This window comes from Sciurus carolinensis, chromosome 16 (genome assembly GCF_902686445.1).
Source record: "Sciurus carolinensis chromosome 16, mSciCar1.2, whole genome shotgun sequence".
NCBI lineage: Eukaryota > Metazoa > Chordata > Mammalia > Rodentia > Sciuridae > Sciurus > Sciurus carolinensis.
In genome coordinates, this window is record NC_062228.1 from 49126670 (window position 1) to 49141080 (window position 14411).

General features: G+C 48.3%; 1 protein-coding gene across 1 annotated transcript; it reads right to left on the bottom strand.

Annotated features, from left to right (window-relative positions):
• Window positions 1-8296: 8296 nt before the first annotated feature.
• Window positions 8297-13740, bottom strand: Fbxo27 (F-box protein 27). Its single transcript, XM_047528927.1, has 6 exons — window positions 13328-13740; window positions 12619-13002; window positions 12051-12162; window positions 11871-11966; window positions 9900-10035; window positions 8297-9227 (listed from the first exon to the last, which is right to left on the bottom strand). Exons 2-6 carry the CDS (start codon window positions 12980-12982, stop codon window positions 9006-9008), a joined length of 930 nt encoding a protein of 309 aa, XP_047384883.1. The 5' UTR covers window positions 12983-13002; window positions 13328-13740; the 3' UTR covers window positions 8297-9005.
• Between the last annotated feature and the right edge of the window lie 671 nt (window positions 13741-14411).

The window sequence follows — 14411 nt, forward strand, 5'->3', positions numbered from 1 at the left end:
TGTCTTTACCAGCTTCTCCTCTTTCTACTGTTCCTTGGATGCAGCTCTTCTCCTCAGGGTCTGGAATGGAGATCCAGCCATTATACACGCACGCCAAGAGACCCAAGTGCTGACGAGAAGATAAAAAGTGGGCCATCTCCCCCACAAAGACACAGTGGCTTTCCCTCAAATTCCATTAACCAGAACTTACTCAAATGCAAGGGAAGCTGGGAAATGTAGTTTTCATTCCAGGGCCATGTCTAGCCATTATGGTTTCTATCACTCTACTGACAGGTGAGAAGGGATGTCAGAGGACACCAGGTGTTAATCCCACACCATTTGTGACACCGACTACCTTCATCACCTTCTTCATCTGTTTTCTTTTTCTTCCTCTTACTAATAAAAGCCATCAATATTTAGCAGGCCACTCAGTAAGAGACTACATTTCCCAGTCTCTTTTGCAGCTAAATGCAGGCCACTGGATGTGATTAAGGGATTAAGTCCAGGTCACTGGATGTGTAGATATTGTGTGTGACTTCTAGTTCATCTCCTTTAAAACAAAACCAGTTTCCCACACTTCCCCTTCTCCCTCTCCCCACTGGATTGGAAACAATAATGATTTCAGTAGTTCCTTTAGACCTAGAGATGGAAGGTGGTAGAAGATCCATCAAGGATCAATACCACCTACCTGCCCAGACTGCCCACCAACCTGCATAGCATTAAATGAGAGATGTATTCCTTTGTTGCTGAAGGTACGGTGTTTTAGACTATTTGTTACAGCAGCTTCGCTGACAACCTAATGAATACAGAAACTGATACCAGAAGCGAGATGTTCATTCCAAAACACCAAAAGTAAACAAATCAAAAATTCTAAAGCATGTGACATTTTCTTAGTGATCATACTTCAGAAGGCAAACACCAGTTACTGAGAATGATAACTGGTGACTTGTTATGTCAAGAAAGACATTCTGGGGTGGAGGGTGTAGCTCAGTGGTGGCTCACTTGCCCAGCATGTGTGAGGCCCCGGGTTCGATCCTTAGCGCCACACACACACGTAAAATTCAGAAATGTCTTCTTCCATAATTAAGGTATCAGACCTTTGGTCACCTGAGCTTCCAGGTCTCTAGGGAACTGGATAGGAAAACTCATTTTGGGGGGTACATTCTGTTTGTACTGTTTGTTTCTTCAGAGAAACAGAACTAATCGGAGATTATGCACATTTTATTTCTACTCACGGGTTGCTTGACATCATGACATTCCGAGAGCTGTATCCTTGGGTGATTTTGTTGTGTGAACATCAGAGAGAATTTGTGCAAACTCAGACACCTATGATGTTACTAGGCAACAGGACTCTTTGGGACCACCATGGTGTATGTGGTCCCTTGTTGACAGGAACATCGTAGTGGAACACGTGACCACACGTTTGCCTGTGTTGATTTATTTACTATAGGAATTGGTTTATATGCTGGTGGAGGCCGAGAAGTCTTATGTAAGCTGGAGAACCAGGAAAGCCGGGCTGTGATCCCTCTGAGTCCACAGACCTGTCATTCCGTCATTCAGACCTTTCTTGGGGGTTCCCAGGTCACCGCTCCATGACACAAGGCTGGACGGCTTTGTTGCAAACATCATATTAAAGACCCTGGCCGGGCACCCAGGTGATGGTTCAGATGACTTCAGGATCTCAGTTGGGGGAGAGTCGCATGGGCTGTTTAAGAATCAGACAGATGAAGAAGGAAACTCTACGTATTTAGAACAGTAAAAGAAATTTAGGGTATAGCTAGGTTCACATGAAACTCAATGGGGAAGTGTGCAGAAAAGAGTCAACACACAAGCTTGGGGCTTCTTTTCTTTTTGGGGGGATCTCCCTATATCCAGGCTGACTTCTGGGCTCAGATAAGCCTCCCACCTCAGCCTCTGAAGTAACTGGGACCTGTTCCTGACTGAGGCTTCAATTTTCATTCATTCTTTGGTCCCAGAGATTGAACCCAGGATGCTTAACCACTGAACCACATCCTCAGCCCTTTTTACATTTTTTTTTTTTCGGAGCTGGGGATTGAACCCAGGGCCTTGTGCTTGCAAGGCAAGCGCTCTACCAACTGAGCCATATCCCCAGTCCTTACATTGTATTTTGAGACAGGGTTTGACTTAGGGATTCCTAAGTGACTGAGGCTGGCCTCGAACATGTAATCCTCCTGCCTCAGCCTCCCACGCCACTGGGATTACAAGTGTGTGCCACTGCATGCTGAAATGAGGCTTCAAGTTTTAGAAGGACCTGCTGGCAAGGTTGGCCCTTGGTTGGCATCCAAAAGCTTGGATTTTGGAAGTGTTCCCACTCCATGACTGATAAGGTGGTTTATTGTGACTAGACTGTGCAAACAATGTGGTGTAGGCTGATTATTTTGTGTGGGAAGAGTGCCGATGCCCAGAAGGAAGGTGCATAAACCACATTGTTCGTGCAAGCGTGGCAGAGTGAAACACCCTTATCAGTCCCCGAATCCAGGATTCCAGATGCCAGTCAAGGGCCCACTTTGCAGACGGGTGTCTCTAAAGATGGAAAAGCATTTGGTGACAGTCTGATGGAAAGTAAGGTGTTCATTCACCAGCTCTCAAACTCTCTCTGCCCACACCCGTGCCACCTGACTTATTACTAACCAAAGGCAAGGTGTTAGTTTTACAGTGAAGAATTCCAGCAAATACCACCAGAACCAAGTAATCAAAGCCGTTAGCGCACGTTGTCAGTCAAATGAACATCACAAGCCTACTACGACTTAACCCTGACCTTAGGCCTGGTGGCCATGAGGGGAGGTAGAAGGCTCCTGGGGGACCCCTTGTGGCATTTCACAGCTGAGGTTCTGCCGTCCTAAATCTGTAATGGTTTCAGCGGCGAAATCCTGTTCTTGGGCATATGCCTGTTTTCCATTTAGCATGGCACATGCTGAGGCCGGGGACACAGCAGACAGAACTGGGTTGTGGTCGGAGTCAGGCCAAGCAATTAGGATCTGTGAATGCAGAATTGAGAAAAGCCAGTGGATTTTCTTCAGCAGTAGCAAAGCCAAGAAGGCTGCCGGCCAGAAGGCTGTGTTCCAAGTCCAAGTGATGTGCATGACTTCCCTCACCCTTTTCTCTCTTATCAGTCTATTACTAAATGAAAGAAGCCAATCCGAAAAGATTATGCACCGTGTGATTCCAACTATATGACATTCTGGAAAAGACGAAACTATGGTGACAGTAGAAAGATCAGTGACTGCCAGGGGTTGAGGGAAGGGGGATGAGAGTGTGGGCAGAGAGCATTTGTAGGGTGGTAAAAATATTCTGCATGATACTATAATGGTGGAGATACATACATATATATGTGTGTGTTTATATATATTTATTTTTTTATTTTTTGGTACCAGAGATTGAACCCAGAGCACTTAACCACTGAGCCACATCTTCAGCCCTTTTTATTTTTTATTTTGAGACAGGGTCTCACTAGATCACTTACAGCCTCACTCAGTAGCTGTGTCTGGCCTTGAAACTTTGCTCCTCCTGCCTCAGCCTCCCGAGCCACTGGGATTACAGGTGTGTGCCATCATCCCTGGCCTTTATACTTTTGTGAAGGACCATGGCACGTAGGACACCAAGAGTGAACCCTAATGCACCCTATGGACTTTGGTGATAATGGGTCAAGGTAGGGGATGTGTTGGTGGGAGGGAGGCTATGATTTGGAACTCTGTACCTTCCACTCAATTTTCTTGTGAACTTAAAACTGCTCTAAATAATAAAGTTTATTTAAAAAAACAAAAACAAAAAAAGGCAAAATATATTTTCAAAAAAAAAAAAAAAAAAAAAGAATGTTCACCAGCCTGGAAAATTACCATCCTCTAAGGGTTGGGCATTCTATTTGTAACAAGGGCTCATTAGCCAACTACAAATTGCTTTTCAAAACTCTCAAAGTGAATTCCCATCTGCAGATTAGGTCTCTTCACGTTGTCTCCCTCCCCCCAAAGGCTCCAATAGGCCAAAACTGTGATGAAAACCATCACTTACGGAGACTGGTACTTGTTCTCAAGACTAGGACAATATTCAGTTACTCAAAACCCAATCCTCTCATGTTGGCAAAAAGCAAGGCAGTGGTCACACACAGATTACTTTTGCAGCTCTCTTTGATCAGGTGATCTCTGATGTATATTAGAAGCTTGATCTGTTTTTTTGAATGTGCATGAGGCGGTATCAGGGATTGACCTGGAGCATCACGTGCTAGGCACCCACTTTACCACTGAGCTACATCCCGGCCGGAGGCAGCTTTTCAATGTGTCCCTCTTCTCTGGCTCTAGTTTTGAGTTTACTCAAATCTCTAGCAGTAAACTTTTTTTTTTTTTTTTTTTTTGGTGTGGTGGGGGCACTAGGGACTGAACCCAGGGGCACTTAACCACTGAGTTACATCCCCAGCCCTCTTTATTTTTTTATTCTGAGACAAGTTCTTGCTAGATTGCTTAGGGCCTTGCTAAGTTGCTGAGGCTGGCCTCAAACTTGCCACTCCTGCCTGCAGAGTCCTGGGATTATGGGATTATAGGCACCCAGCTAGCAGGAAACTCTTGCCTAGAGATTTCAGCTGGGATGGAAGTGGGCTCAGTAGCCTGTAGGTTGAGGAAAGTCCTGAAATTCTCCTGTGCTTTGTCTATTTTGTTTGTCTCCTTTCCATCTGAGTTCTCTAAAGCAGTGACGGAGGCTTGGAAATGGTTTTAACCATTTTCCTCCTCACTTGGAGGAAAATGCGATGCCAACTTTTAACGTTTAGTTCATCTAAAACTCACTGGGGGCATTTGGCCCCCTTCCCCTCCCTCCTGGGGAAGAGAGCAACTATAAAGTCCCAAGTCACTTTTGGGAGCATCCGGGCCCTTTCTCCTCCCTCCTGGGGGAAGAGAGAAGGGCCAAACCATTGCCCTGCAGTGTTTTGTTTTGTTTTGTTTTTCTTAGTGAGCTCTGACCCACATCAGCCAGGACTGCTTGGGTCAAGTCTCCAGAAGTTGGATCCATGGTGTTAGATTTCATAGGTTTTATCTACGTCCTGTCACAGACAGAAGCTCATCTGCTGTTTCACACCATTGTGAAAGGTGCTAATGCCAAAATGGAGTCACTTAAGTACAAATCTAACCAAACGGAGTAGGGAGGCCATGAAAAAGAAGCCCCCATGTCTTCACGCCTGTGACAGGACTTGCCACAGAACATGCCCGTCATCACAAGAACCTCCCCAAGACGACGATATTCCTGATAGGCGGCGTGCACAAGAGCATTCACCCAGGGAAGACTGTCAGCATGATGCTAACTTCCCTGCAACCTTTGGACTTTGTTAACTTTGGTTTTGAAATGACTTACACAAACTTCTTCTCTTGGTCTTTAAAATATTCTCCTTCTCCCCAAGTGCCTGGCTACACCTACAGCCCACCAGCGCTGAGCTGGGTATCCTGAACTGCAATTCTCTCCTCTCCAAAGAACTCATTCATTCTGGAGAACTTGTTTCTTGAAGTTTCTTTCTAGGTCGATGCATGGGTAGCTTCCTAGCCATTGGAGCAATGGCTTGTGTCAACCCTGTTTTCTTTTTCCTTAATTAATACCATAGGCATATTTTAGTCAGTCAGGTTCATAAGACAAGGGCAGAACCTGGAGGAATCCACACTCACGTGCTTCCGTCCTCTGTCTCCCATGAAGGTCATGCGATGAATATGTAGTATGTGTGTGACTTTCAGGGAAGATCACTGGAGACTCAGCAACCAACTCACTTGGGACTGGTCACAAAGGCCACTCTGCTTAACAGAGAAAAACAGGGGGAAACTTCCACGTTGAACCAGATACTAGCCAAGGGTCAACCTTGCAGGCAGTCCTCTCTAAGGACAGTGACCATGGGTGCTGTATGAATCCTTTTCTGCACAGGTGGTTAGGGAATTGATGTGAGGTTCCTGATTTTGATGGTTGTGTTATAATTTTGTAGGAGGATGCCCTTATTTGTAGAAAACACACAATGAAGAGGCTGGGGTTGTGGCTCAGTGGTAGAGTGCTTGCCTTGCACGTATGAGGCACTGGGTTCGATTCTTGCACCACGTAAAAATAAATAAATAAATAAAGGTAGCATAAAAATAAATAAATAAATAAAGGTAGTGTGTCTATCTACGACATATATATCTTTATATGTATTTATATATATATATATATATATAAAATGCACAGTGAAGAATTTCGTAGTGAGAGTGATAAGGCATCAAGTTGGAAATGTACTCCTAAATATTTCAGTGGACAAAAATTCTTTAGGGATGGGTGAGTGGCTCAGTGATAGCGTTCTTTCCTAGTGTGCAAGAGGCTCTGGGTCCATGCCCAGCACTGAAGAAGAAAACAAAAGGTCTTCATACCATACACCTCTTTTAAAAAAATTTTTTTACACTTCTTTAATATATAACGTATATGTAAAAAATAATATAATACCTGAGACTCAATGGGGTATGGATGGAGAAAGAGAAGGATTGGTTATGAACTGACAATTACTAAGATGGGGGTAAAAGATCCATGGAGGTTATACTACTCTTCTACTTTGTTTAATATTTGGAATTCTCCATAACAACAAAATAAAATAACAGAAAGCTCTGTTAGCAAAAGTGTCTTCTAAATGTGGTTACTTCCAGGAGGGGAGGGAAATGGCATGGTGGATACTTTAGATCTATCTGTAACATTGTGTTTACACACACACACACACACACACACACACACACCACGTAGAACTTTAGAAATATAAACAACTCAGTAACACAAAAATCTCACCGCCATATACATTCACATAGAATGACATGCATCTGTATATATACATTCCTGCTATGGTACAAATGTGTGTCCCCACCAAATTTGAAGCCTGGAAATTAATTCCCAATGTGATACTAAGAGGTGGGGACTTGGGGAAATGATTGAGTCATGAGAGCTCCACCTTCACCAATGGGATTAGTGCCTTTATGAAAGGGTTGAGTCAGTCCTGGCTCCTTCCACCAAGTGAGGATGGAAGGACAGGCGCCATCTTGAAAACAGTGAGCCCTCAGCAGACACAGCCCTGAGGGTACCTTGGTCTTGTACTTCTCAGTCTGCAGAACCTTGAGCACATTTCCGTTGTCTACAAATGACCCTGCCCCATGTAGTTTGTTATAGGAGCCCAAATGAACGAAGACAATGCCAAAATGAATTTATGCTACAAACCACTATTTTTCAGGCAATGGCTTCCATCTTTCCATTCCTGTAAATGTTAATCTCACAGTCTTCATTTTCAAACTACTCAGCTGACCCACAAATGTCCTCCAGGGCCGAATGGTGTATACTCTGGGACCACACACCACCTGTGGTTAGGACCTTCCGGTCTGCTTTAAGCGGGCAGAACTCCCCACATCTGGGTTGGCTCTTTAGTGGACTGTGCCCTTCTGCTTTCTCCCCTCTGACCCCAATTTGCAATGGATAGACGTATTTTTTTTTTTTTTACTTTATAATGGCATAAAGTACTACGCGTTAGTAGAAAGTACACTGTGAATTTTGAATTTTATTTCCCTGGACTAGCTATGGGAGATCCAATCCTCTCTCATCATGCTGGGCAGTGGACTGCAGCTCCCTGCCAGCCCACAATCAGGACAGAAAACAACCCACAATGCCTGAGAGCCCACGGTGCCGTTGCTAAGCCACGACGCTCAGTAGACTAAGTACAGTCAGTGCACATGTGACTTAGGATATCAGTTTACAATGGGTAGCCCCATTCGAGCTTTCTTTTTTTAGTACTGGGGATGAAACCCAGGACCTCCCACATACTAGGTGAGCACTCTACCACTGAGCCACACCCGGCCTGTCACACATTTTGAAGAGCATTTGTGTTGGAAGGTGTGACCGGATATCTCAGCGGTTCAAGACCAGGCGGATGGGGTACGATACATCAAAGGCCACCACACAGTGCCTTCACTCAGGCGACCGGGCCTAGGACGCCTCATTTATCCACCAGCACCAGGTCAGCAGTGACCCTGGAATGGCCCAATCATGCCATTGTATGATTCCATGTCACCCTCATGACTAATACGTCACCAATATGGTGTCACTTCGACACTATACCCATCTGGTTCCCGCCCACCATCTGCCTAATGTGTGGACACTGATTGGCAGTTTTTGTCTGCATCAAATGTATTCTTAGATCTTGGGAAATACTAGTCCAATCTTCCATCCCTTCCATCTCAACTGTTGCTTTCTTGGCGAGCTTTCTCTCCTCCGCTTGTTACTCTGAACCAAGTTGTAACATAGGCAGTTTCTATTGCAAAGATCTGAAGCAGTTTTGGCAAAATAATAAATTTATTATGTATGACCAGCAGATACATTCTAGGTACATTATATAGTATGGCTGATAGATTATTCTTTTGCTGCTTGGAAAAAAATGTCAAAATGAAAAATAAAATCATTTTAAATATCACATAATTACAGAGGTCCTTGAGGATCAGTGCTGGGCTTGAGGTACCTCCTCATTCCCCAGAGAAGTCAGTGTGGGCAGATTTATCTCCAGATCCTTTTTTAACCTGGGTGACCTTCACCTTCAAGGCCTGGACCCAGAAGGTAAAGTCCCCGGAGGTTAAGTTCACCACCCAAGGCAGCTGGAAGTTTGCTAGCCAGGATGAGAGTCAAAGTTGAGAGCAGAGTACAGGACTTCCCTGAAAGGACCTGGCAGGTCCCGGAAGCAGAAAGGAGAGGAGACAAGAGACCCAGAGAAGGAACAGGGCAGAGGTGGCTGTGCTGAACCCGAGGGTCGCGGTGGGGAGGAGAGGGGGGTGGGAAGCCCTCCTCAGGACCTGCATTCTCCCAGGCCGGAGCTCTCCTGTGGGTCTCCACTACGTAGCGCAGTGCCCACCCAAAGCAGCAACCATAGGTAGACCTGAAAGAAGACCATTCTTCCAGTGGTTTCCAGAACCTGAATACAGAGCTCAACAGTACCCTTGACCGGATCCTGAAATTCCAGTGTGTGCCAAGGAGGTAGAAGTACTTGGTTAATGAGGGGTTCCAGCCAAACATCCTGGTGACTGGGTAGCATGGTCAGGCCCTCTGGCAAGAAAGGCAGCTCTTGACTGGGACTGACAGACCCGTACGATCACACTGGAGTTGGTCACACGGGCTCCATAGTGGCCAGCCCAGAACTGCGTGTCCTGCCCCCAGTGTTCAAAAGACACAAAACGGACGCCCATCTTGATGTTGGAGAACACATGGGTGACCTGCAGGTAGAGGAAGGGGTTGGTACTGTTATGTGATGGCCTTCCCCTCAGAAGCTGAGCGCTAAGGCTGGAAGGGGACAGGGGGTGCTTCTGGAAGATGGTACTTTTCCAAGGATGGCAGCAGCAGCATCTAGTATTCCACATGTTCTTCTAGAATCTCATCATTCCCTCAATTAATTGGGGGAGTCTAATTCCCTATTCCTGGAATTTGGGTGGGTTTGCTTATAACCAAGAATTTGGTAGAAGTGATGCTGAACAGATTTTGCCAAGTGACTTTCCCAGGCTAAGTCGGACTTACTTTTTCTCGTGCCCTCACCCCTGAGCCACTGTGGCTGCCCTGAGGCCACCAGACTGTGAGGAAGCGCAAAGCAGCCCAAGCCCAGAGACCCCTGGAGAAGCTCTGGGGCTCAATGAAGAAAGAGCTGCTTGGCTAGTTACCAGCTGCCACCCCCACACATCCCCTGCCACTCTGCCCTTCAGCTCAGGCCTCCTCCGAAGGCCACTGTCCGAACCTGAGGGCCTGGAGCCTGTACTGCCTGGGCTGAGCCTCTCTCCGGCTACTGACACAGAAGACGTGAGAGGCCGCAAGATGACTGCTGTGGATTTCTAAGACACTAAGTTCTGGGGCGATTTGTTACACAGCACTTGGTGACCAGCACGGGCCAGACTCACCTGAAGGCAGATATTATTGTTCCACTGCTCAATGGGGTCAGGCACAGCAGAGAATTTGTCTAGGACAGTCTGGTCGGCATCTAGAAGTTGGACAAGGAGTCGATACATACAGCCACTGTCGTGTCGGGCTCCCCACCTGTGGGAGGAGAGAGGCTTGAAGGCTGGACTCGCCACTCCATCTCGCTGAGTGTCTGCCTCTGACCTGAAGGCCTTCCCCATGGACACAAATCCAGCTCGTCGGATGATCCTCTGGGAGTGATCTCTGGACCCCTGGAATGCCGTGTCTGACAGAGGTGTCTGTTTGATGGGGACTTGAGTCTACCAGTGTGATTTAGGGCAGGGGCTGGTCATGCCTATATAGCTATAGGTCACTCCAGGTGGGAGCTGGTCACTCCAGAAGACCAACAATGAGACTTAGGTTGGTAGCTTTGAGTCAATGTCAGTTGACCTGAAGGCTGAGATTAACCACACAGTCAGGTGGTGAATCGATAATGCCTATCAGATGAAGTCCCAATAAAAACTGTAACCGAAGCTCAGGTGAGCCTCCCTGGTTGGAGAGAGTCCATGAGTCTTGCCATACATTAATGCTAACAGGGTGACAAGTACTAACTCCAGGGGAAAAGATCAAGGGAGACTCTGTGTTTTCTTTTTTGGTACCAGGGATTGAACCCAGGGGTACTTAACCACTGAGCCACATCCCTAGCCCTTTTTATTTTTAATTTTTTAGGCACACAGTCTTGCTAAGTTGCTGAGGTTGGCTTTGAGCTCATGATCCTCCTGCCTCAGCCTCCCGAGCTGCTGGGATCACAGGTGTGTGCCACCACGCCCAGCCCTATGTGCTTTTTTTGACTGATTTTAATCTGTATCTTTCCTTGCAATAAACCATAATTGTATAATAGTTTTCTGTGGGTCCTTTAAGTGAATTAGTGAATGTAGAGTGGTTTTGGGAGTCCCCTAAACATGAAGCTGGTGTTAGAAGTGAGGGTGATTTTGGGGACTCTGCCTTCTAATTCTTGGCTTTAAACTCTCACAGACTTTGATGCCTGGCACTCACCCTCAAAAACTCGATTTTAAGGGATATGCAGGAATTTGTAAAGCCCCCTGTGTGATGTTCAGAAAAATTTGGGACTCATCATTCTTTTAAATTTTTTTTCTGTGGTACTGGGGGTGGGGGTGCTCTACCACTGAGATACACCCCTAGCTCTATTTTGAGATTGGATCTTGCTAAGTTGCTGAAGCTGGTTTCAAACTTGAGATCCTCCTGCCTCAGCCTCCTGAGTCCCCGGGATTACAGGTGAGTATCCTGCTTCATTCTTACAGCCAAATGGTATACCTGATCATAACAGACATGTTTCACAGTTTGATAAATAGTAATTAAATGAAAAATAAAATTTATTTATTGCCTAGATAGGCTTGGGGGCGGTTATGTTGCCTTGATTATAAGTGAAATCGCTGAGACCCAAAATTCCAAATGGTTGCTTGGCCTGGATCCCCATTAGTCTTTACATTTGGGGACCACAAATGACAGTGACAGGCTTTTTTCCCCTGAAAAGTTGGAGAAGGGGAACTAAGGAAGGGAGAGGGAAAAAAAGAGCCATGATCCTTCTACCAGACATGATCTACAGCAGATTAATTTCAGAATAGGCAACATAGAGCTGTAGACAATCTGGGATTTGGCATCCTTAAAATCCTGAGTCATGTCCCCCTTGGGGAATCTTCATATACCTCTGATTCAACAAGACTGAGCTGGGCCCAGGCCCAGTATTGAATCCAATTTGAAGTTTTCCAATCCAGACCCCTTTGGAGAAGAGCAAAGGGGTCTAGGGTAAGATTGTGTCTCTTCACCTCCCTGACCTTCAGTTTCTTTATCTATAAGGGGTTCTTAGGAGGCCCAAATTAAGTTACCCATGCAAAGGTCAAGCCACATGCAGCCAGTGCTTAGCCCGGGGCTGTTTCTATCATCATACTCACCAGTCAGAGACACAAATCTCAATCCTGCCACTGTCCAGCAGTTCTGGCCACAGACCCTCTTCCTCCAGGTCCAAGACCTGCTTCTTGCGGCACCAACTAGGAATGTGAGGGAAGGGGATAATGAGAACCGGCAAATGTTTCTCACAGACAGACCCGACCTTGGAGAGTAGGGATTTTCACCTGAAGGAAGTCACGAAACAGGTCTGGGAAGGGGCCCCAGGCACGGTTGTCTTGTTTTCCTCCACCACCCAGCCATCTCCACCATGCTGCACCATCCACTTCCGGAGGCCTTCTGTTAAATAAAAGGCTTGTAATCCCAGCTACTGGAGGCTGACACAGGAGGATTCAAGTTTGAGACCAGCCCGGGCCAATTTAGCGAGACCCTGTCTCCAAATAAAAAAATTAAAAGGGCTGGGGATGTAGTTCCGTGGTAGACAATTCCCCAGTACCGGAAAACAAACAAACAAAAAAGCCCTGAAACCCATAAGTCCTGTCCAAGAGCCACTCGCCCACCAGGGGGCTCCGAGCACTGCCGGGTCCCCAGACCGCCCCTGCCCACCAGCTCCCTGGAGGCCCCGCCCCGCCCCCAGGCTCAGTGCGGTCCCCGCCCCTTCCCACCAGCTCCCTGGAGGCCCCGCCCCGCCCCCAGGCTCAGTGCGGACCCCGCCCCTTCCCACCAGCTCCCTGGAGGTCCCGCCCACAGCCCAGTGCGGACCCCGCCCCTCCAGCTCCTTGCCGGCTTCCCCACCCTGGCCGCAGGGGTTGCAGATGAGGTTGCGTCCTAACGGTCTGCGCTCGCAGAAGCGGCCCAGCGGACAAGGCCTGGCGTCGCTAGCGGGGGGCAGGCAGTTGCGGACGAACGACAGCAGGGCGCGTCCGGCAGCGCCGTGGTCCCGGGCCAAGATCAGCAGCCACAGGGCCTGGCCGTCCACCAGGGCGCGCCAGCCCCGGCACACCCGGCGGCAGCGGCTGAGAAGCGTGCGTGGGGGCACGTGGCTCAGCACCACCAGGAGCAGCTCGGGTGGCAGTTGGCTCAGGTCCAGCACCTCCTCGGGCTCCAGCTTTGGCCCGGGGACCCGGGCGACCCGGCCCCTGGAGGCGGAGGCGCCCATGGTCCCCCCGCCAGAGCCGGCTGCGGGCGAGGAAGGGTCAGGGCGTCAGGGACCGGCAGCCTCCGCGGCGCGCCACCTCCGCCGGCCCCGCCCCTGCCGGGCGCGCGCACCGGAGTCTGCACAGCCCGCCACCCACCCTTCGCACCCCAGGCGTCCCCAGGTCCCACCTTCACCCCTCCTCGCCAGCTCCCCGCCAGCCAGCCCGCCTCGGTGGCCCAACTGTCCCCCAGTCCTACCCCGCACCTTGCCGGTGTCCCTCGCGTGGGCCGCGCCGTGCAGCTCTCTGCCTGCCTCCATCCTTTAACTCGCCGGCCCCTCCCCTCTTACTAGCCCGCACCCTCTTACCTGCGCGCCTCTGCCCGCGGCTCGGCTCTTGCGGTGCAGTCCCCTCCTCCCGGTGCCTTCCTCTCCAAGCCCACCGCTTTCCCGCTGGCCGCAGGCGGCCGGAGGATGACTCAACCCCCAGGACGCCGCAGATGAGGTCGGGAAACCAGGCGGCCGGGATCTGGGATCTGTCCCTCGCGATCCACTCCAGCCAGCGCCTTGGACTGTCCCTAGTGCTGCAGAAGGCGCCTGGCGCTGAGCAGCCGCGGTTATTTCGGTCCAGCGTCCGGGCAGGATCCCTCTTCCGTTAACTCGTTTAAACTTTCCCATCACTTTTAAGGCGGGCCATGGTTATCTTTTTTTCCACAGGAAAAAACAGACTTCAACCGCCCAAAATAAGTGTTCTAACCAATAACACCAGACAATCTTTAGTTTCACTGTCGGCCAGGGAAGCAATCCTAAGAAGTAGGGACTGCTCGGTTTCCACTTTACAGAAGAGAAAGCAGGCCCACAAAAGTCAAGTGACTTGCCCGTGGCCACGCGACCAGTAGTGACAGAATTGGAATTTGAACCCCGCTGTCTAACTCCAGAATCCCTGATTTTAACCCAAGTATCAGCTCTGCTCAATGAGTTTTTTAAATTTAATTTTTTATTGTTTCTTTTTAGTTATACATAACATTAGGATTCATTTTATGTAATTAAGAAAAACACAGAATATGATGTGTTCAAATTCAATTCCCAGTATTTCCCTTAACCCCTTTCCCTCTCCTCCCTTTCCCTTCCCTCTTGATCTTCCTGTTACTTACTTTTAGAATTTTTGCAGATTTTTTTTTTTTTTCACCAGGGGTTGAACCCAGGGGCACTCAAACCGCTGAGCCACATCACATCCCCAGCCGTTTTTTTTTTTTTTGTATTTATTCAGAGACAGGGTCTCACTGAGTTGCTTAGGGTCTCACTAAGTTGTGGCTTTGAGCTCAGGATCCTCCTGCCTCAGCTTCTGGAGCTGCTGGGAATAGGCCTGTGCCATCCCACCCGGATACCTTTAGAATTTTTGATTCCTCTCTTTTCCCCTTATCAGGTCCCTTCTCCCTCCCCCTCATTCCCC

Excerpts from the sequence above, each read along its gene's own strand:
- Fbxo27 (XM_047528927.1), bottom strand. The coding sequence starts at position 12,982 with ATGGGCGCCTCCGCCTCCAGGGGCCGGGTCGCCCGGGTCCCCGGGCCA. Across the intron at positions 12,163-12,618 it reads CTGCAACCCCTGCGGCCAGG|AAGGCCTCCGGAAGTGGATG; the intron begins GTGGGGAAGCCG and ends TTTATTTAACAG. Across the intron at positions 11,967-12,050 it reads TGTTTCGTGACTTCCTTCAG|TTGGTGCCGCAAGAAGCAGG; the intron begins GTGAAAATCCCT and ends TCACATTCCTAG.